At 37.6% G+C, this 22239-nt stretch overlaps 1 protein-coding gene across 7 annotated transcripts in view; it reads right to left on the bottom strand.

The window, feature by feature from the left end:
- The window catches only part of CADPS2 (calcium dependent secretion activator 2), a 254962-nt gene that overhangs the window by 35256 nt on the left and 197467 nt on the right, over positions 1-22239 (bottom strand). For 4 of the 7 annotated variants that reach the window (XM_018557765.1, XM_018557764.1, XM_018557767.1 and 1 more), the window contains 4 exons: positions 21509-21656; positions 15136-15210; positions 12169-12252; positions 9319-9351 (listed from right to left, as the gene is read on the bottom strand). In XM_018557765.1, coding sequence (XP_018413267.1) covers positions 9319-9351; positions 12169-12252; positions 15136-15210; positions 21509-21656 — 340 coding nt within the window. Of the gene's footprint in view, positions 1-9318; positions 9352-12168; positions 12253-15135; positions 15211-19074; positions 19090-21508; positions 21657-22239 lie in introns of all 7 variants that reach the window. The other 3 variants (XM_018557761.1, XM_018557762.1, XM_018557766.1) reach the window with 1 other exon arrangement.

Here is a 22239-nt window from a genome sequence, read left to right as displayed (position 1 = left end):
CGAAAATCACGTACAACAATTCTTTTTTTTAAACTGCATACAGTTATCAGAAAATGTTTCACTATATTGTTTAATAAAATGTATATTTTGAAGAAGTTTAATATCTTTTTAAGTTCATTTTAGAAGTTTAAAAAAAAGGCTCAGCAAAACTGATACTATTCCAAGTTTCATGTAATATTTGCACTATTTTGTTTTTTTAAAAATATAAATGCCATTCTAAAATGAAGAAAAATAACATCTGCCACAGTATTTGCTAGTTCCAAAAATATGTAGGTTTGCAAGCAAAAAATAAATAAATATAAAAATTGTAATGACTACTTTTACTTTGATTAAAACGGAAACTATGAACTTGGCTGCATTCAAATTAAATATTAACGCCTATCTTAAATTAAAACAGTTTGCTTTCCCAGAAATTTTAACATATGGTAAAATGCTAGCACATAAACATATTTACAAAAAGACTGCTGTTGGAAAATATAATAATTCAAATACTGTATACTCTAACAGCAATAGCAACAGCTAGTGAAATGTGTCAATTACAGTTACCACACATGCAATTCTTTTACTTGCCCCCCCAAAATTATATCACTTTCATTTTAATAGTTTCTAAAGTTATTAAATCCATTTGTTTTTACAAAGATATGACAATGCAAAATGTATGTTTTTTTGTAAAGTATATCTCAAGCATATCTTTTGGACAAAGTAAAAAATGGTTAAAACGCTTTTCAGGTTTTTTTTTTTTTTTTGCCATCTGTGTCTCATCCTGGATTTTTACCTTCCTTTTCTGTCCTGTAGTCACAACAGGAAATGAGGAACAATCACTCCAAAGCAGGGAGTCTCAAACTCAATTTAGTCGGGGGCCACTGGACACATTTTTTAGTCCTGTGGGGGCCGCTACTACTATATACGGTACCAGTTTTAATGTATGCACATGTTACAAGCGCAAACTGTCACCGATTCAAATTTATGATCGGGTGACAGCTGCTGCATGTAAACGCCTGCACACCACATGTAATCATATGTGAAAGGATTACATGCAGTTAGGAATCAATCACTCTCCCTGGATACACGATTGTTTATCCAAGGAGAGTGATTGTTTTTGTAACTGCATGTAATCATATCACATACGATTACATGCGTTATGCAGGCGTGTACATGCAGCGACTGTCACCTGATCATTAACTTGAATGCAGACCTTACTAATGATCCATCATTCGGCCGTAGCTCAGAACTGACAGTCTCCGGCTGGAGCTGACAGGAGCAGTTCTGTGGTCTGCATCCAACAGAGATGCAGACTGTGTAGCTGCTCCCGCAAGTCGGGCACAAGCATACATTTGTGGTAACACATTTGTATAGCAAGTCGTAGGGCACCCACATTGTGTTCTGCTCTATCTCAAATCACTGTTCAGAAATCCTGATACAGTTAATGGGAATAGCACTTGGCTTCTGTGCAGGGCTTACATAACTGCAGGGTCTCTATTTCAGATATTGTGAAGTGCATGTAAAAACAAGGAATGTTTGTTCTATGGCATCCTATCAAATGTTTTGTTAAATGTGCTATAAGAAATGTGGTTTATGTGATACACTGTAATGAGTGCAATATCTAGTATGTGGGGTGCACTATGCAACATTTCTGTACTAGGATTGGTTAACACTGTTGTGAAAGTATTAATCCTCATTCACTCAGAATCTCTTATCGGATATGACACTTTAGGGATGTTTATAAAGATGTAATTAATTATTTTACATTTTATGAAGTAGAAAGGGTTACAGCGTGAGGCTCTGTGGAACTTTAGGTTAAAATTTTGAATTCCACAGTGTCTAAATCACCGCTGGGATAGCTTCAATTTAAAGTAAATTTAATTTGTAAATGTCTAGTATTTGATATGTCGTTTTCTGCTTTCTGGCATTGTACCAACGTTAGCCTCTGTGTGTTACCAATAAAGTGAAAAAATAGAAATAATAATTAAAATAATTTAGTGATCAAGTAAAAGATAATAAGATCAATAAAAATGTAAAAAATAAATAAAAATAAAGTGATAAAAAAGTTATAAAGAAAAAAAAAAAAGGTTTAAATGTTTAAATATGTGTGTTTCCCTATTTTGCCTAAGGCAGTGATGCTGAACCTTTTTTAAACCCCAGTGCCCAAACTAAAACATAATACCAAACTTATTTTCAGTGTTGGCACTTTGGGATAAATAAATCTATTTTGAATTGCAGTTTTGGCACGGGCTCAAAAACGTTAGCCATCACTACTATATACTGTCACTTAAAAAGATAGCTAAGTTTGTTGGGAATGCTGACATCACATCCAAGACTGCAGAACCCATCAGTAGTGTCAGGGCTTTTGGATGTCTATTTAGGGGATGCCTTTACAGGTAAATAACACCACCAACAATCTTACACCGGCGCCCGCAACTTCCCCACAAGGTCACCGCTGCCGCCCCTCTGCCGGGCCTCGGTGGCCTTGTGGGAAATCTGGGCCTGATAACACCAGCGGAGCCAAAAGAGGAGTTCACTGCTTTGCTTAATGCACCTGCACACAGTACTGGAGAGACTGCACAGCCCTGGTGAGATCACACAGCCCTGGTGAGACTGTATCCCTGCCAGACCTCGCACAGCCTCCTGAAACGCCACATAGCCCTGGTGAGCTACACTGAGTATGTGCTTTATGCCATTCTGCATTGCTGTATAATGTATTGCTGGGACTTGTAGTCCTCTATCGCCGGTGGTATTCTGCATTGCTGTATAATGGATTGCTGGGATTTGTAATTCTCTATAGCTGGTAGCCTACATTGCTGTATAATTTATTGCTGGGATTTGTAGTCATTCTACAGCTTGGAGTCAGTGGCAGAACTACCAGGGGCGCAGCATTTGCAGTTGTGACCGGGGCCTGGTACTCCACCACTGTCCTAAAATCATTAGTCTGTATTGTTTTAGAAAAACTGACACTAAAAAAGGTATCGGTGAACACTTGAGGAAAGGTATTGGTACTCTTTCTCGGTCTTGAAAACATGGTACCGGTGCATCCCTATTTGTTATATACTTACTGGGGGTATCTCATCTTTTATATTTTACCAAAAATTGGCTATTTTATTTTTATGTGCACTAAAATTAATTTAAAGGTATTTTTACTGAAATTTTGAGTTTGATAAACAGATAATATCATGTGACAAAAAATGCAACTGCCACCATTTTATTCTACAGGGTCTCTGCTTTCAGAAAATACATAATTATGGAGGGGTTGAAGTAATATTCTGGCTTAAAATGTGGCATTTCAACATGTGCAAAAATGGCTCTGGCAGTGAATGCAAAAATTGCAAGACTGTTTTCATTGCTTTTCTTTAAAACATTTTTGCTCTCTTTCCAAATGAATGGAGAAACCCAATTGATGTATTCATTGATATTGCCAAGAACAATTGTATTTTTTTTGCTTTGCTAATAATAATGTGACATTATGCCTAAAGAAGGGACCCTATGTGGTCTTGAAGCGTCGCTATTTGTCCAATACTAGGATTGAATGTGAAACACAAAGGCATTATTGGATGAATATCCTTGGTAAGCTGGTGAAATATTTACTTGCATGCAGCACCAGCCACAGAGTCATTTCAGCACCCGCCAAATAAGGGGGATTATGAAATCGAATTTCCTATATGTAGAGATGAAACATACAATTATTAGCCAGTATTTTTTATGAACAGCTCCAATTAATAATGGCCTGAGCCAACCTGATAACATGGCTACGACTGGACTCAGCTCTTGCTGTAAGGAACCTCTCAAACCATATATTTCTGTTGTATGATGAAGGAAATTGATTTTATTGACATAGTTACATAATAGGTGAAGTTGAATAAAGACATAGGTCCATCAGGTTCAACCTATATATAGCATGTGTGTATATACAATATATACTGTGTGTGTATATACAATATATACTGTGTGTGTGTATATATATTATATATATATATATATATATATATATATATACATATATATACATACATATATACATACATACACAGTATATATGTATATTATACATACATACAATATAATGCGAGGAGTTCCCATAACCGTGGATGTTTTGTGAACTGAGGAACTCATCCACGTGTTTTGTGAAGCATTTAATGTTTCCCACAGATACAACTATCTGTGGAAGTGATTTCCACATTTTTACCACTCTCAAAGTAAAATAGCACTTATACAGTTAACGACTATACCTCATCCCCTCCAGCTTCATGCGGTGTCCTCGCATCTTCCTCAAGGTACTTGGTTTAAGTGGTTCATTCCCAATACTGCTGTCCGTATTGATGAGTTTGTAAACTGTGATCATGTCACCTCTTAGCGTCTCTTCTCTAAGGAAAACAATCCTAATATTTCTATCCTATGAATAAATCCCTCTTTTGATGCAAGATAATATACTACTGGCTTTATTAGCTGCGGCTTGGTATTGCATGCTATTGCAGAGTCTATGATCTATAAGGACCCCAAGATCCTTCTCCATCTTTGTTTTCCTTGGCAAAACCTCTCTCAAGGTGTATTCGGCATGCATGTTCTTAGCACCCAAGTGCATGACCTTATTTTTCTAGAATAATGCTTACATCACTGCCCAGTCTCCAATTTTATCAAGGTCTTGCTGCAGGGATTCTATAATTACAATACAATTGCAATTATTGGTATAGCGCCAACATATTTCTGTTGTATGATGAAGGAAATGGATTTTATTGACATAGTTACATAGTAGGTGAGGTTGAATAAAGACACAGGTCCAACCTATATATATATATATACACACACACAATTGTGCTCATAAGTTTACATACCCTGGCAGAATGTATGATTTCCTGGCCATTTTTCAAAGAATATGAATGATAGCCCGAAAACCTGTCACTCATGGGTAGTGTTTGGCTGAAGCCATTTATTATCAATCAACTGTGTTTACTCTTTTCCTTGACATGTTTGGTGTCTATTTACCCGACGTCTGTTATGTTTCACCAAAGAATAAATGTTTTTTTAACATAACGTAGCGAAAACTGTCCTTTTTTCATTATATAGTAAAAAATAAAAAACCCCGTGGTGATTAAATACCACCAAAAGAAAGCTTTGTCTCCCCAAAAATGGTATAAAATGAATTTCAGTACAGCGTTGCATGACGGAATAAATGTCAGTCAAAGTACTGCAGGGCTGAAAACTGAAAAATGGCCTGGGCAGGAAGGGGGTTTAACACAACGGTCTTCAAGTGGTTAACACACATAATTATGTGATTTAGTCTTCATATGCCAACATACATTATAAACAAATGCAGTATATTTGAAACATTACATAAAACGGATTTATCTACTTCTGTATTATTTTTTCTGGCACTCCCAAATCATCAATTGTTACAAGTGCCAGTATAAGACATCTGTTTGATTTTTTAATTTAAAGAAAAAAGTTATAAAGCTTTGCCAAAAAGGTAAGGCATGATGCCAGCATCTTATGTTTGCTGGAGTGATTTTTCAAAAATGCCTTTATATAGAGGGTAAAGGACAAATATTGACTTGCAATACATTGTAGGCAGAATACTATATTCTTATCTTTTTAAATTTAATCTGAATGAATCTATGTTTATATACTTCATTAAAGTAAATGTAATGTTTTTACTGCACAAGCTCAAAATCAACAAAGCATGAAGACATAATCACATTAAAACTGGAACAATGGTGTGGACTATGTTATCACTAGTTACACAAGTAACTGAATCTACAAAAACATGCTTTATTGAGGGTGTAGGCCACAGATGATTATTCTAAAAGTTAATCTTCAGTTAACCCAGCATGGAGAACATGCACTTTGAAAGACATCAAATTCCTATTTAATTATATGCTGCAGAGTGCTCATGCTTCCTGCTGTTACACCTAATCCCACAGGTGCATTTCAGTTTACAAGCCAACACTGGGAAGGACAAAACTTCAGTCATGTCTCACAACACTGATTCAACATTAATGAGAGCAAGTCTGACCTCTTCCCAAATCAGAATCAACAGCACACCAGGTAAACAAACAAATGAGCCAGTTCTTGCCATGGCAAGCATGGCTAGTAAGATGTATTATATACTGGAATTTTAGAGCATTTATTTTGTAAAAGCAACAAGCTGAGGCAGGCAGTGGATAAAGAACCCTTTAGGACCTTCTGTCCTGTCATGTATACTCAAGAAACAGTATTTTCCTAAAAAGAAAAAAATGGCAAATGTACACAGAGCTTTAGTACACTAAATATCGTCCAGTTATGGTTTAGTTCTGTTCTAAGTTTAGACATATATTCAGCTTAAGTATTATTTATTTTGAATGGAGTGGCAAAATACCACTATGCAGACTTAACTGTACATGACTCATTCCTTTTAACTCCAGTGCATATGCATTATGCTGTGCTGCAGTGCAGCTGTATTGCTTGCAACTGCATTATTGCATTGAGGGACTATTCCTTTTCCCAGTACGTGTGTAGAGCTGGTCATACACCTTACAACCATCGCACGACTTTCGTTGTGCGATGGTTGTAAGGTCATTAAAATTTTGTACGACCTGCCCATCTTGGACAGGCAGATCGTAGTTGCGATCATCGCAAGCCCTCCACGCTGAGGGGAGGGCTTGCCGATGATTGCAATGCTGAGGGGGCAGTGTGCGCTTGCGCACAACGGCCGTGCGGCTTTTGTCTTCCGAGCACGCTACGGACCCGACGCAAATCGTACAATTTTCGGCAGGTTTTCCAGCGTGCTCGGAAGACGAAAGTCATGTGACTGTACAGTATATGCGGTCGCGCGCTGCCCATACACCTGCCGATTATCGTACGATAATCGGCAGGTGTATGGGCACCTTTACAGTAAACCGGTACCACAACACAAATCTGTAAATGGGCCCTTAGGGTTACGGTTACATTTAGAGATAGGTTTAGGGTTGGGTTTAAAAGTAAAGTCAACAGTTATGGTAGGATCAGTGTTGCAGATTTCATACATCTTTTTTTTGGGGGGTGTGAATAATTTAGTTGTTGTAATAAATTATTTTAAAGTGTGATAAATATCTATGCACTAAAACTAAAGCAAAGCTACCAATTTATTTAGTCAAAAATAAATCTACCACCTTGTAGTAGGTTCATTTTAAATGTAAATAATTCTTCTAATAGTTGTATTGGAGTCTGACAACACTGCACTATAGATCTCAGCTATAGTGCTGCTACAGTTAAGGAAATATGTGGTGTGTTGAAAGCATTAATACATTTTTGTCTTTTTCAGTCTGAAATAAACATAAGGAACAAAAATTATTTTGTTTACCAGAAAAATACAAACAGCAATGGCATGCAATTACCCACAGCAATTAGTTTCCCCACTTCAACCTTCTAAAAACAGATTTGCCATACAAAGTGAATGCTACGTAAATTATATAACATAGACAAAGTATGAATAAAAAGAAACACTAATCAGGTCTCAAGGTAATCCACTCATAAATTATTAGCACTTCCATCATCTCTCACAGAGGGCTAGACCAGCTCATATTAACAATTTTCTCTGCAATGATTTCCATTGTTTGTCTTCTCATTTTATAATCAGATACAACTAGTGGTTCAGCTTTACTGAAAACTGTTATAATGTTGCATAGTTTGCCTACAAAAGAACCATATCACTCTGTATTTGGGGCTCTGTCTAATTCACACACAATAGAGATGTAAACAGTTCCCATGAAAAATGTTTTTGATATTAAGCTACAGCTCCTGATTTTTCTTCTACATTAGATAATCAAGCAGAAGTTCTACATAATGTTGTGCAGAGGGCAGGGTTTGTCCAAGTCTGGAAACTAGTTGCCAGAAAAAGTAAGAACTTCTTTTTTTAACATTTCTTTATTTCTGCTTTTTAGCAGTGTACTTTACGAATCAGGAAAGTAAATATATAGGGTAGCGTGCACAAAAAAATAGTCAACAGCTTTTCCAAATTAACCCATCAAGGTTGGAAACAAGCCAGGCTGGCAACCTTAAAACCAAGTCGCTTAAGCACAGTATAACAATTTTCAAGACTACTGTTTACATCAAAATATTTGGGTTTGTAGTGTGAGGGTTACTAGGTTACAAACCTCCTTCTCCCAACTGGAAAAGTGCACCGAGAAAAACAATGTTGCTGTCTGGCTCTGGGGATCATGAGGAGGTTTTCAATGATTCCTTAGGGAACCCTTCACTCTAGTGCTTACTGCTTAACAAAATTGAACACTTCCCAAGGACATACTGAAACAATTCTTTACCTTTCTGTGTTGTACTAAATGTAAAAACATTCGGCTAACTCTTTAAACTAGGTTTTAAATTACCTCTACTATATCTAGATGGAAAATATCAAAAAGAGTACTTAAAACTCAGGATCTTATATTTTCTACTAAATGGCAATAAGCATTGTGCACATTTATTAAAGCAAGAAATTCTTTCCTGTTCGAATATCTAGTTTAAAAAGGGAAATGGGGTTAATTAAAAATACAGGAGAATTATTATGCACAAAATTTGCCCAACATGCTAGTGATTGCAGGACACTAAATACACCTTTCATTAGTTTTTATTACACTAACTGTAAACACAGGGCTACTAGCAAAAACCTACTAGGGCAATTAATAATCGGTAATTTGCCAAGTTTGATTAGCAAATCTATTAGATAAGAAGACTGTGGCAAAATGTATCTATATTTTCTAAATTCCACTTTCTTATATACTGTGTGTGTTTTTGTTTACAGCTTACAGTGAGGTACCCAAAGCTCAGCTAATACCATTAGTGTGGCTAATAGTAGTCTACCCAACAGAGCTTACTTTCTGTATGCCCATGCACTCACCAAACTATACCCTACTTATAATCAAGGCAGTAAGCAGAGGTAATTGATTTAGTGTAATTTCCTTTACTTTTCTTTATTACTGATTATTTTGTATGTTTGCATAACTGCTGCTTGTTATCTATAAAATACAAGTAAATAAAGTTTGGAAACTTCTGCTGAAGAGAATACAGTATATTTATCCATATCAGTGTATTATTAATACAACATTTGATTCCAGGGAAATTACAAAACTGGTAATTAAAGTGAAGACTCAACTGAGTTATTTAATTTAGGCGCAAGTAAAAGATCAATAGGAATAGGCATGAGACGGTAATCTATGGTAACCAATTAGACTTCACTATACTTGAATAAAGCAAATAAAAATATACATTTTTAATAGGTTGCTATGGATTCTTTTAAACATATTTATTACCGTTTGCACTGATTTACTGACTAAGCATGTATTACATGTAGACGAGGACATGGAAACTGATATCACTTACTGGTACTTCCACATACTTTGAAGCAGCTTTCACCTGAAAAAAAAAAGCAAATCAATAGTGTAAAGCTATACAAATAATTAGCAAAGGAACGCACTTCTCAGCCCTGAACATATTACATGTATTAATTTCTCAACTCCATAATTATCTTAATTACACCATCCTTTTTAATCTAATCAAGCTTCCAGATGAAGAATCCTAATTTAATAAGTCACAATTCAATTCAGTAATTCACAAAATGGAAGCATTGACTGATTAATTGCATTTTGTCAATCAATTTATACATTTCTACTTTTCGTAAACAGTTTACTTTTTTCATAATTTTAAATTCAATAAATAATATAATAAAACTTGTAAAAAAAGACAGTCCACTATATGAACAACACTTGATCTTTTTCATTCACTTATCTAAATAAAGAAACAGAAGCCCTTAAGACTGAAGTCTGTGCATATGTAAAAGTCACAGCTCTTAATCCTGTAAGCATTGCTATCTGCTATCTTGATATCTATTTCCTGTTATGCCTCCAGAGTAGTACTGCAGGACAGAGGGAAAATGCTCTAAACCAATTAGTAGGGATGCACCGATACCAGTTTTTCGGTATCGAGTACTGATAATCTTTTTCGGTACTCGCAGATACCAAATACCGATACCCGAAGTCCCATTAAGGAAAACGGGTGGCGTGTAATGACTCGCCACCCGGCTTCCTGATTACCCAGGAACCCATCTCCATGCTCTCTTGTCACCAGGTGACGAGGAAGCATGGAGCCGGCTTTCTAGCCAATCATGATGGCTAGAAAAACCTGATTGGCCAGCTTCCTAAATAATCAGGAAGCCAGGGGGTGAGTAATTACCCTCCCCCGGCTTCCCGATTGGCCGGGAAGCCAGCTCCATGCTCCCTGGTGACGAGGGAGCATGGAGCCGGCTTCCCCGCCAATCAGGAAAGCCAGGCAGTGTGTAATGACTAGCTGCCCGGCTTCCTGATACCGGAAGTTACGATATCAGGATAGGCATTGGGAGCATTTGGCGAGTAGGAGTACTTGCCCTAAATACTTGGTATCGGTGCATCCCTACCAATTAGGTTCTACAGCATTATAAAAAACTGTCAGACTTCCCTCCTAAACAAGCTACAGGAAGGGAGAACATAATGACTACCTAATCAGGGAGCTGCTGCATCACCAGCAAGCTGTATTACTTAACTGTAGCGGAGAAAAGTTAGGTCAGTGACCTGGCTAGACTGTCAGGGAAGGGTGCTTGGATCATGCAAGTGTTTGGACAGAGTTTTAAATATTCTGGCAGGTAAAACAGGAATCAGCCAAAATTCGATCTGTTGGTGACCGTATCCCCTCGACAGTATTTGATCATCAGATCAACTTCTGCTTTAGAAAAATGTTGGAAAATCATCAGCCAAACAGTGCTTGCAGCCAATATCCAATAATGTGCAAGGAAGATTAAAAGACAGGATTTTTGCTTGCACATGATTGGATGATTATATCAAAAATGTCTGTGCTATTTATTCCCTGTCTCTAGTGTGCAGCTGCCAAAACTTAGAATGTGTCATCAAACACAAACCAAAGTAAGAAAGCTTATAATGTAGCACTATCAACAATGACAACAGCAATTTGTACTAAACACTAAAACAAACAACAACCTATTATCATGATCATAACTAGCATAATCATGCTATACAATCTATTCCAATGTCCATGTCACAACCAGTCACTTGAAACTTGATAAACTTGCAACGGTGATCCACCAGTTAATGAATAGTGCTATGTAGATGCAGATGTATTCCAGATATCAGTATGTTTAACCGTGAAAATATAAATCCTTTGTGAAGTGATGATATCCAAACACCTCCACCTTTTGCCTCTCACCTGGTGGTTGAACCCAGTGTTAAACTAAGGTCAGTAATCGCTTGTGTCCCTTCTATGATTGGATGATTGTCAGCAGAGCTTCACCTCATTCACTAAGCTAAGTGAAAATTCCCTTACAAAGCAAACAAGCTTTACTCCTTTAGTAACTCACCCACAGTATTTCCATTGTATCCTTAGCTATTCTCCTGATGCTTTGCTTTAATTTAGGGTTATCATCATAATAATGATCTCTAAGTGTGCCAAACAAGATTAATAATACTTAGGAGTTTATTTATAAACAATTCACAGAGCCATTGATCCTGTGAATCTCTGTGAATGTTTGTTCTGTGCGAATGGATGAACAAAACGAACGTTCTTGTATATTTTCTTAATAGGACAAATGCATTTTCAAATGTCATCTTATAAAACCACATTGGCTCTGCGAATTGTTTATAAGCAGACCCCTTAGAAATGAATCTTACTATGTAATGTTTGCCAAATGTAAACTGCTGAGAAGCCCAATATTTCCTGCTGACTGAGACACATCTGGGGAAATGGAACAAATTTTATGTTTAATACTTGCTCCTACATTTTACAACTTAAATTTCAAAACTTTCTGCTTCTCCTACACTAAGCAGTAACTATTACCTGCAAGTGTGTCAATACAGTAAATAAACAGCCATAACCCTTTGATATGATTGATAGAGTAACACTAGATCTTTAAAGTGGAACTCCATGAAAAAAAATGCACAATCTAAATAAGTTACCTCTATTGGTTAGTATCTTATGCCTGCAGTACCGCCCTATACTGTACAAATGACAGCTTCAATGATGATGGATACTCATTGCTATTTTTTTTTTTCTGAAGTTGAACTTTAAACTACATGAAGTTTTTCTTTCTCCTGAATCACTAGAGATAATTTGATAGTATGACCAGCCTTTGGAAATGTCAGCCATGGAAATCTGATAACTTTAGAATACTAAATGACATATACTTACAGTGAAAGAGAGAATAGATGAAAAGAACGTGCCTTCATCATATCTTGCCAATTTAGACAGAACTCCTTCCAGCACTGAAACAAACTTTGATTAACAGCATTAGTTAGATATGGTGTTAGAAAGGGTGACATAGACGTAATTAAAAAACACAGCTTAACAATGTTTGCTCAGTGACTGTGCAGGAAGTTAATTAGAAATGTCAATTAGTACAAAAAAATGGTATCATTAAAATTATTGCTATACAAAGAACAATGACTTTCAAACATTTTATACTCACTTATACATTGCGATGTGAGTTTATTAATAAAGCAGTTAGAAGTGATACATTAAAAGTACATCTTTCTTAGGAAGCATCTTCCCAGTCAGTATAATATTGTGAACATTCAAACTTTAATGTACTTATCTTGCTTAGTGTTGTCATATAAAGTTTTGCTTGTGCAACATCTTCATTAGATATTTTGATATATGGGAATATATACATATATATTTATATCATTGACTGCATTTATCTGCATGTTATGTGACTATAATCTTGTTTGATTATCACATCTCACGGGGGGCGGGGGAATGGGTAAACGGCAACCTCATTGAAATTCTCCAATCAGGTTACGGCCAATATACATTTAGTAGCCACTGTACAGAAAGGAGGATATACAGTGGTACCTTGGTTCATGAACTTAATTGGCTCCACGATTCTGGTCACGAACCGAATCAAATTTTCCCATAGGGTTCAATGTAAATGAGGTTAATCTGTTCTGAACCATATGTAAAAAATGTTTTTAACCACAAAAATATGAAAAAATAGGATTTTTGTACTCACCGTAAAATAATTTTCTCTCCGTTCATTGAAGGACACAGGGCAACAGATCGTAGATCCTGAATGGTAGGGTATATCGCCACCTGCAGGAGTAGGACGCTAAGCACATAACAAAAAGACAGCCTAGGGGCGGCCCCTGCTGGTGGCCCAACCCCTCACTTGCTGACAAGTCTCCAGTTTTTTGCCTAGCGTCAGGAGTAAGGAGCTAAAAAAATTTCTCTGGAGAATTTTTTTTCCTTTCTTCCGTTTTGACTTGAATTTCTTCTAGCAAGTGTCCCCAGGGTGACGGGCTGGATGAATACAATGTCTTCATTCAGATGGAATGCCGACACAACCTACGGCAGGAACGCCGGCCGAGGACGGAGAACCGCCTTGTCCCGATGCAAAACCAGCAACGGGGACTTGCTCCGACACCCGCCGAACGGAAGTGATGGCCACCAAAAAGGCCACTTTCTATGACAAAGACATAAGCGGAATCTCCTGAAGAGGTCCAAACGGGGATTCCAGCAACACTGAAAGCACAAGATTCAGATCCCACGGAGCCAAAGGCGAGCGGACAGGGGGAGTAATTTGCCTGTTTTTAAATTGACTGGATCTCCCGTTTGAGCGCGCCGCAAGGCACGCACAAGTGGCTGTGGCTTATCTAGAGAGCTCCCGGCCGGCCGTTCTTGTACAACGGCCGGCTGGGAGGTAGCAAAGGTAGGGGCCTGCAGCTCCCCGGCATTGACACCCGAACAGGCCGGGCCAAGGACCCTGGCGGGCTGGATGTGGCCCGCGGGCCGTAGTTTGAGGACCCCTGCTCTCGCATGTTCAGACCCACCCTGAATTACAGTTCTTGGCTGGCTGACCAGCAAGTGGCCATGACCCTAACCCTTGCTACTGCTCATCTGACAATGCTATCTGTTTTCCTGTACTTTTCTCAATACTCCCCTTTTTTTCTTCTCTTTCCTCTCCCACTCTCTACTACTCTTTCTTTCTCCCCATCCTCCCCGTTTAAACTTGCCAACTTCATTTCTCTTTGATAGATCCTTGATCCCCCTCCCCCACTCTTCTCTTGATAACTCACAGCGCCCCTTGGTTCCCCATTATTGATCAGAAAACACGACCCTAAAAACTACATATCCATACACCGACACTTTCGGTTGCTGTCTTTAACTCTCCATCCCCAGGAATCTCTCATTGGAGGTTGAAGAATACAACCTTCTCACATTCTCTCACACAGCCCAAATAAACTGGAACATCTAGACCTCAAACTATTGTTACAGAAACCAAATGTCCAAACCATATGCTGAAATCAAATCTGTACACATATATCATTTTCTTATATTACGGTTAATCTGAATATTTTTAATGCACCTGAAAGTGATATTGTTTATATAGTAAGATTTTTCAGGGTGGTTTAGTAAAGCTTTTGCCACACTTTTCCGGTGTTAGGGCCATCTTAGGAAGCACTACGTCAAATGAATTAAAGAAAAACTATGGGGAGAGTGAAATCCACTTATCCCTATAGTTAGAGCTGACGTGTCACATGCCAGCTCTATTGATCGAGAACTGAGCAATCACAAAGTGCTGATTGCTCAGTTCATGATCTTCTCCCTATAGAGAGCGGTGACTGTCAGTCACAACACCTCACAGGGATTCCCCCCCTCCCCACTTCTTTCCTCCAGTGCTCATGACAAATAGGGAGGGGGTGGGCACAGTAGCTCTGCCACTAGAGGAGCAGAGCCAACTGTCAATCATGCAGCGAGGTGGATCCCAACAATATTGTCGGGATCTTTACAGGGTAATACAAAAAAACAGTTAATATGCAAACAGTCTAAAAATCTGTGAAAAGTATTAGAATAGGCACTGGAAAGGCAGGAAGTCTTCCTGGGGAGAATGGAAGTGTGGATGTTGACAGCAGACAAACTGTACTGCAATGCTCCAGGAACCTGCCCACGCAAAACCTGCAGTACTATATAACTAGAACTATCCACATTTCAAATGCAGACAGCACTTTACATGCTAAAATTATAAACAGATATAGGACAAACAGTGTCACCCTCACATGCCTGTGTGAATTGTTAAAGTCTTCCCACAATGCAAATAGAGAGGCAACTCCAATGATGAAAATAAGCTAAAGTTATAAAAACATATATAAATAAATGTACCTTCAAAACAAGAAGTGATATAATTTCTGTAACAGTTTCCTCAATTAAGTCATCTATTTTGGAATGGTACTGTTGCTGTAATGTGAGAACAAAAACACAATTATTACAATGTTAGATATCTCTTAGTACATAAAATATAATTGTATTCTCAATACACATTAGACGAACAAAACCTTGAAAATTATCCATCCAATCAACAGTCTCTCATTCTATCTGGTACATTTTCCCATGTTCGATGCTGAGTTAAGCAGCTAATGGGGTTATTATTTAGATGAATTGATTTGCCATTCTCATTCAAGAGAAGGAATGTGAAGGATACTTTTTGTGTTTCCTACAATTAAGGTAACCATGCGTTTTTCTAAAGAGCATTTCTGGATGGAAAACCAAAAAGACTAGAAAAAGATTCAATTAATACAACATTGCATGTCTGACAACTCGTATTCATAAGTTTAGCTAAATGTGCTTTAGAAAGAAATGAGCTTCCATTTATCCACATGAGAAAGGCCTTTTTTCTATGCCGCGATAGAAGCGTTGTAGTTTTCACAATATATTTAAGGTAGTACATAATAGAAATTTCATCAACACATACAAATGAATGGCAAATAACCAGAGCTGACAACTAGCATATCCAATCTTTATCTTGTATTGTATTGTATTTTTTTTTTCTCTAGCTCTGGTTTGTCTCAAAATATGTAACACGTTTATAGGGAATATACAGAAGCTCGTCAATTAGATAACATTGCAATTTCTTTTCTTCCAAGAAAACCACTTCAAATAAAATCAACATTCCAATTGTTAACTTCATTAGTATCCTCTCAAAAGTATCAAAATACGGCGAAGAATTGGGGGAATACATAGGCAAGCTTCAGTTTATTTACAATGCTTCTGAATGAACACAATGAACTGGTTTGTTTCATTAAACAAAAATAAAACAAAAAGATAAAGAGGAAACAAAAAGGCACAAAGATGTTGCTGTGTTGCAAGAATACTGAAAATACTGCAGTATGTGTTTAAGAATATACTGTATCTGTAATATAAACTTTGTGTGAAAAGGAATTGTGACATTTAAGAAATTAACTAGATTTGTGTATGTATGGCTCCTAAAATAAAGTTTGATCTAATTGTAATCAAAAGCTGGCTATAAACAACCCAATCTGATGCAAATAAATGATTGGGCCTTGGAACTACTGAAGAGGGTAACACCAAGAGAATCTGACTTAAAAGGATAGCAGGAAGTCGCACACTGATGTCATCAAATCCAACTTTATTAACCCCTTGAACTCTTTTGGGTGTGTCTGGTACATCCAGGCTTTAAGGTATTAAAATAAACTCAAAGCTGCAATAGCTAGACCGGCATGGTGGGTGTCAGCATGCGGGATGCAGGACATCTGTTGGCTGATTGCCCCTGTGCTGAATGAAGTGAGAAGTGACATGCTTTTTGTCACTTCTGGTTTTAAAGTACGATCTGTGCTTGATCTGCTTTACTGGAGTACAGAGGTGACATAATGGGCCTATATACAAAAATTACACACATGTTGGGTATTGTTGTGTTCACCACAGTAAAAACAATAATTCTAGAGTTGTTCAATGTTATCTCTAAATTGACCTATAAAGCCCTTTAAAGCATCACCTGTGAATAACTTTGTGTACCATAGTTTTTCGCCATTTCACTGGCGAACACAATTTTGAAGGTTGGCATGTTTGCTATCTATTTGCTTGGCCCGACCTCATTATATTATATTGTGTTTATGTACACCAAAATTAATTTAAAAATATTTTTTATGGAAAACTTGGGTTTAATAAACAGTTGCACTTACATCGTGTGATATTCAAAATTGCAATGGCCACTATTTTATTCTACAGGGTCTCTGCTTTCAGATAAAGTATAATTCTGGGGGTTTTAAGTAATCTTCGAGACTAGAATGTGTGCAGTTTTAACATATGTGCAAAAAATGGTTCTGGCAGCAAAAGGGTTAAAAAACAATTATGTGGATTGATTGCAAGAAAGGCATTTTAAGCAAGATACACCAACATATATACGTGCATGAGCCACAATACCTCTTCACAGGTCTGACTAGCAGCTATGAAAAGTGTTTGAGGTTATATTAAATGTTACATACTATTTGCATCAATTGACTCCATTACTTTATTACCAATCAATTTACTAATATTAGGATATACATCAACGCATGGCTACACAGAGGCTTACAATAAAAAAGGTTAAAAAAGCATCCTGAGAGAGAATACAGCTTCTTGCCACAGGCAGCAAGACGCAATAATGATAGTTGAAGAAACGTTCTTTATGTAAGGCTAAATTAAATAATGTATCTACCTTGTTTATTTGGATTTTCTTTAAAGGATAGCTGTACTTTTATAACCCCTTATCTCTTGTAATATATTCATGGACTACAACTTAGCAGAAATAACTTTAACTTTTGTCTTTTTTTCTCCCTCTGCTTTTGTAAGTTTTAATTAAAATGTGTGTGAAACAGGTGCCTTCTTTGCTGTTATTTTTTCCTGGTCTGTACAATATGAACTGCAGATCGGAGGAATATGCTTAGGAAGTGCTTAGTCTAGCATACCAAGATCCACTTCATCGATGCGTCTTTTAATGACTTTTAGGTAACATGGTGTTACAAGCAAATGTAATGTTTCGGAGCCACATGCGGCCCCTTCAAGACTGATGAAGGGAACGCATGTGGTTCTGAAACGTTGCATTTGCTTGTGACACCATGTTTATCTAAACATCAATAACAGATGGATCGATGAAGTGGACCTTAGTGTGCTGGTGATCTCATTATTTCCTTCAGTCTTACGGCTCCATCCGTTGGCCATTTCAGCACCCATTTAAGCTACACATGGAGGATACATTGGTTTGGAGTGCGATGGGATGCCTCTGAATGGTTAGGCCTGTGAAGACAGCTCTCACAACGCAGGGAAAGAAAAAGCAGAGGTAAAAGTTTGACTTGCAAAGCTGCTTGGTAACCCCACATAAATTTAAAGAGCTTATGTTATTTTTTTTTTATATAGTTATTCTTCATGAAACAAAATGTCACCAACATCAGGTTTATGGAATTAAACTTCACTGGAGTAATATCATAACTATGAAAGAAAACTGCTTTGACTATACACTGAGTGGACAGATTATTATGACCACCCCATCAGTACTTCGTTGGGCCATGAGAGGACTTTGTTGGGCCGCCTCGTGACTCCACGAGATGTTGAAAGATGATGCGAATAATCTGACACTGCACTGTTGCCCTTCTGTTGTCTTGTACCAGTCTTGCCACTCTCCGTTCTGTCCTAACATTGACAAAAAAATTCTGCTGTTTTGCTGATACTCGCTCCATGGCTCAGAGCGCCAACAATCATCCCACGTTCAAAGGCTGTTAACTCGCATTGTTTACCCATATCTTCAGAAAAAAATCACTTCTACTGTCGTAGTAAACAACCTGCTTCCTTATTTATAATGGTCTGGCCCTCTAGCAACTTCAGCGCGAAATTATTGCTAATTATAGCTAATTTGCCTACAAACGTCAGGTGGTCATAATAAACTGGCCACTCAGTGTATATAGACAGCTCTGTCTAAAATAGCAGCATTGACAGATCTCCCATCTTCTGTATCTGTGTGTGATTTGACAGATTTCATCACAGAACAGTCACAAACATAACAAATTAAAATTTTTCAGTTAAATTACTAATCTGCATAATGGCTTATTTTAATCAATAAGAAAAAAATGCAGCAACCAAAAACAATACTGCAGCTTGCCTACTGCCTTTACAAGCATGGCTATCATTATTTCTACTGCAAAATGAGAAAACGGGGCTAGGGGAAGGTGAGTCCTGCAATCACAATGGGATGTCAACACCATAACGGTATAAATGGTACACAAAATCAATATTTTCAGTGAATTCCTATTCATGTAAACAAACACTTACCCACTGCTCAGAAAACTGGATGATATAATGGAATGATCCAGAAACAAATGGACATGGAAATAAAATACAATAAAAGATAATAATGAGCAACAATAATGAAGAAACAAAAATACATGACATATAGAAATGACAGAGAACATACAATGACTGACAATGAGTGCACCTTGGTTAAAGTCTTAAAATCTGCGATTTTACTAAAATGTATTTTATTGGGCTCCAATGCCCATCCCCAGGCTGTTCCCCTTTAAGTCCTCTACTTACTTTATGTTGCTCCTTCAAGTTCTTTACTATGAGGCCTGCTTGGCACCACACAGCCTCTTTTTTAAAGTATTCACTGTCTAGGCCAGTATCTACCCACATCCAATCTCAATTCAATCACATAGAGAAGTACTTGAGGCAATGGCGGAACTACCAAGGTTGCATGTGAGACTGGGTCCTGGCGTTCTGTATGTCATACGTCACTGGCAGCAAGCCCCTTTAAACAGACTCTTGGCGGCTATAGCTCTATAGTTTGAGAACTATATTTAGGATTCCTAAATATTCACATGTGACTGCTGCCGCCCTGGTAGTTCCACCAATGATTGGAACATGCTTTACAGTAATTGCAGGATACATTTTGCTAACAATAGGTTTACTTACGCCAGCAACAGCAGCCATTTACAACAATTATTTATTGGAAAAAAACAAGCTTTTTTTGATAGGGTGGTTTCATGGCTTCTTGCACCAAGGCCCTGAGGTTTCTAGTTAGGCTTCTGACCTGAGGGGTTTCTTGACAGCGTATGAACCTTCCAAAGTATTGAGTAAAAAAATTAAAGAAAAAGCTTAACAGTGCTGAGCAGACCACACAGTGAAGATTTTGGAGCAGTGTGGACAGGTAAGTAAAATATTTGAAGGGAGGAAAACTGGGGATGGGCATCAGAGCTTAAAAAAGGGGATTTTGGTTAAGCCAAACCTGCACAGAACAGCCATAGTGTCAGTGGATTGGAAGTTGTTGCAGGGAACGCAGACTAGAGATAGAGATTAGATCAGTTAGGAACCTTTACTTTGATACTGATTGTTAGCCCTTTGGTTAAAAAAAAAACAAAAGAACAACTTGTTAGGCTTTTATTTTGTGTTTGATTTGAGGTCAGCAGTCACTTGTAGTTGCTGCCTGTCTACAGAAAACATTTTTTTCTTTTTCTGCAAGGCCTTTTTAAAAAAAAAGGTATTTGGGGTTTTTTATTTCATTTGTGTTTTTTTTTTCATTTTACTTTATGTTTATATGGCCTTTTTTAAGTATGGAGTGCACAAAGTGGAGCATGGAGCTGCCTTTCATTTGCTGCTGCATCCTTTGAAGAAAAAAAAAAGAAGCTAAATGGAAGAACGGTGGGCACCTAAACCACATGACATTATATCACTTAAGGTGCCCATACACTTTACGATTATCGTACGAAACTTTTCGTCCGATGATCGAACTGTCATATACGATCGTCGCACGGCGGCCCCATCCTTCTGGCTTTTATCGCAAGGTTCAATCAGTGGTAGTTAAAAAAAAATACCTGGACGGCGGGTTTTCGAACATGTTCCTAAGATAAAAGTCGTGCGACCTTACAGTAGCAGAGGTCGCACGGCTCCCACACACCTTACGATAATCGCACGATTGCAGGATTTCCCGCGATTATCGCAAGGTGTGTGGCCACCTTTAATTAGAGATTGATTTAAATTAGCCACCTGCAGGACAATTTTGCATCAGTGAGAACAAGGACGACAACAGTACTGGCCAATTGCTATTTGGTGGTCAAAGTGGATATATTACCTTTTGATGAGAAAGCAAGTGTTTTTTTTTAACTGAAATTAATTTGATTGGGATGCTGCTGCTGTAAGTAAGCCAAGCTAATTAAAAAAACAACAACAAAAAAAAAACAACTGCAAAGTCCAGTGCCGCCAGTGTATGCTGTCGTTGAGACTGCGAGAAAACTGCACTGTTCGGTGACACCATGTGCAGCTTTAAGACATTACTCAAGTATGTTACTAAACATTTGTGTATTTTCAATACTGCCCTCTAACTTGCTGCTGACCAATTCTACCCCAGCCTTGTCCCTTGTCTTTAGTAAATTTGGGCCCTCTGCATACTGTATGGTATTTTTCTTTTTTTATATTTATTTAGTACATGTACCCCATGGCAATGCTCAGCTTCCTATTCGCCTTTTTGACAGTAGATTGTCTATAAGCCCTAAAAATGGCCAGCATTTAACAACTCCCCCCTCATATTTATTTATTTATTACAGGTATTTCAATAGCGCCAACAATTTTATGCAGCGTTTTACATAGTTGTACATTCACATCAGTCCCTGAATTCAACAAAAAAGTTTACCATTAGTGCAAATTACACAACAACTATGCAAGAGGATCATGCAACTGAAAACGAGCAAAGAATATACACGTAAGACCTTACCTCTTGCCCACCATCAAGAACACAAAGCTTAGTGCACTGCTTTTTAGCATCCACCAACACATTAAACATCGTGCATACAGAGGATGGTATCCGGAGGTCTGTAGATTTACTTGTCCTGTGCAGCTTAATTTCAAATGCAGTTCGTGTCCTAAGCAATAGAAAATAAACAGATCTTAGAAAACAAATTAAGCAATTACCCTGTGAATGAAATACTGTCCATTTGTTTTATATATCATAATACTTATTTTTCTATACTGATAACATTTCAGGAAGAAATGTTTAAAAGGAAATTATTTTTACTTATTGCCCAATATGCCTAAAAGTAATACCTAATGCATTTTTACATGTTTTAACTGCACATTTTCATATGCTTGCTGTTCCATATATTTCAAGCTATATTGCTAACTGTATAACAGGCAGCAATGTTAAACAACTGCTGAGATAAATAAATTACTGCTTTAGCAATGTATTAGTTTCAGTCAGTATAAAAATGTTAACAGGTTTGTACTGAAAGAGAGGAATAGTAAAAACACAATCACCATGCAGCACTACCAGTAGGGAAGCATAATCTGAGCAAATGAATAGCTATGATCAGTGGCTGACAAGCTTCTGATCATAGCTATTTATTTACTACCCGCTGCTCTGCCAACACAGATCCTTTGACTGCCAAACAGTCCAATTCTGTGTCCCTTGTGCCCCCTGATCCGTTCACTGCCCCCCCCCCCCCCCCC

Source organism: Nanorana parkeri, unplaced genomic scaffold (assembly GCF_000935625.1).
Source record: "Nanorana parkeri isolate BGI_ZX_2015 unplaced genomic scaffold, ASM93562v1 scaffold301, whole genome shotgun sequence".
NCBI classification, from domain to species: domain Eukaryota; kingdom Metazoa; phylum Chordata; class Amphibia; order Anura; family Dicroglossidae; genus Nanorana; species Nanorana parkeri.
The sequence above is the reverse complement of the archived record's forward strand: the minus strand, read 5'-3'. Positions and strand labels throughout refer to the sequence as shown.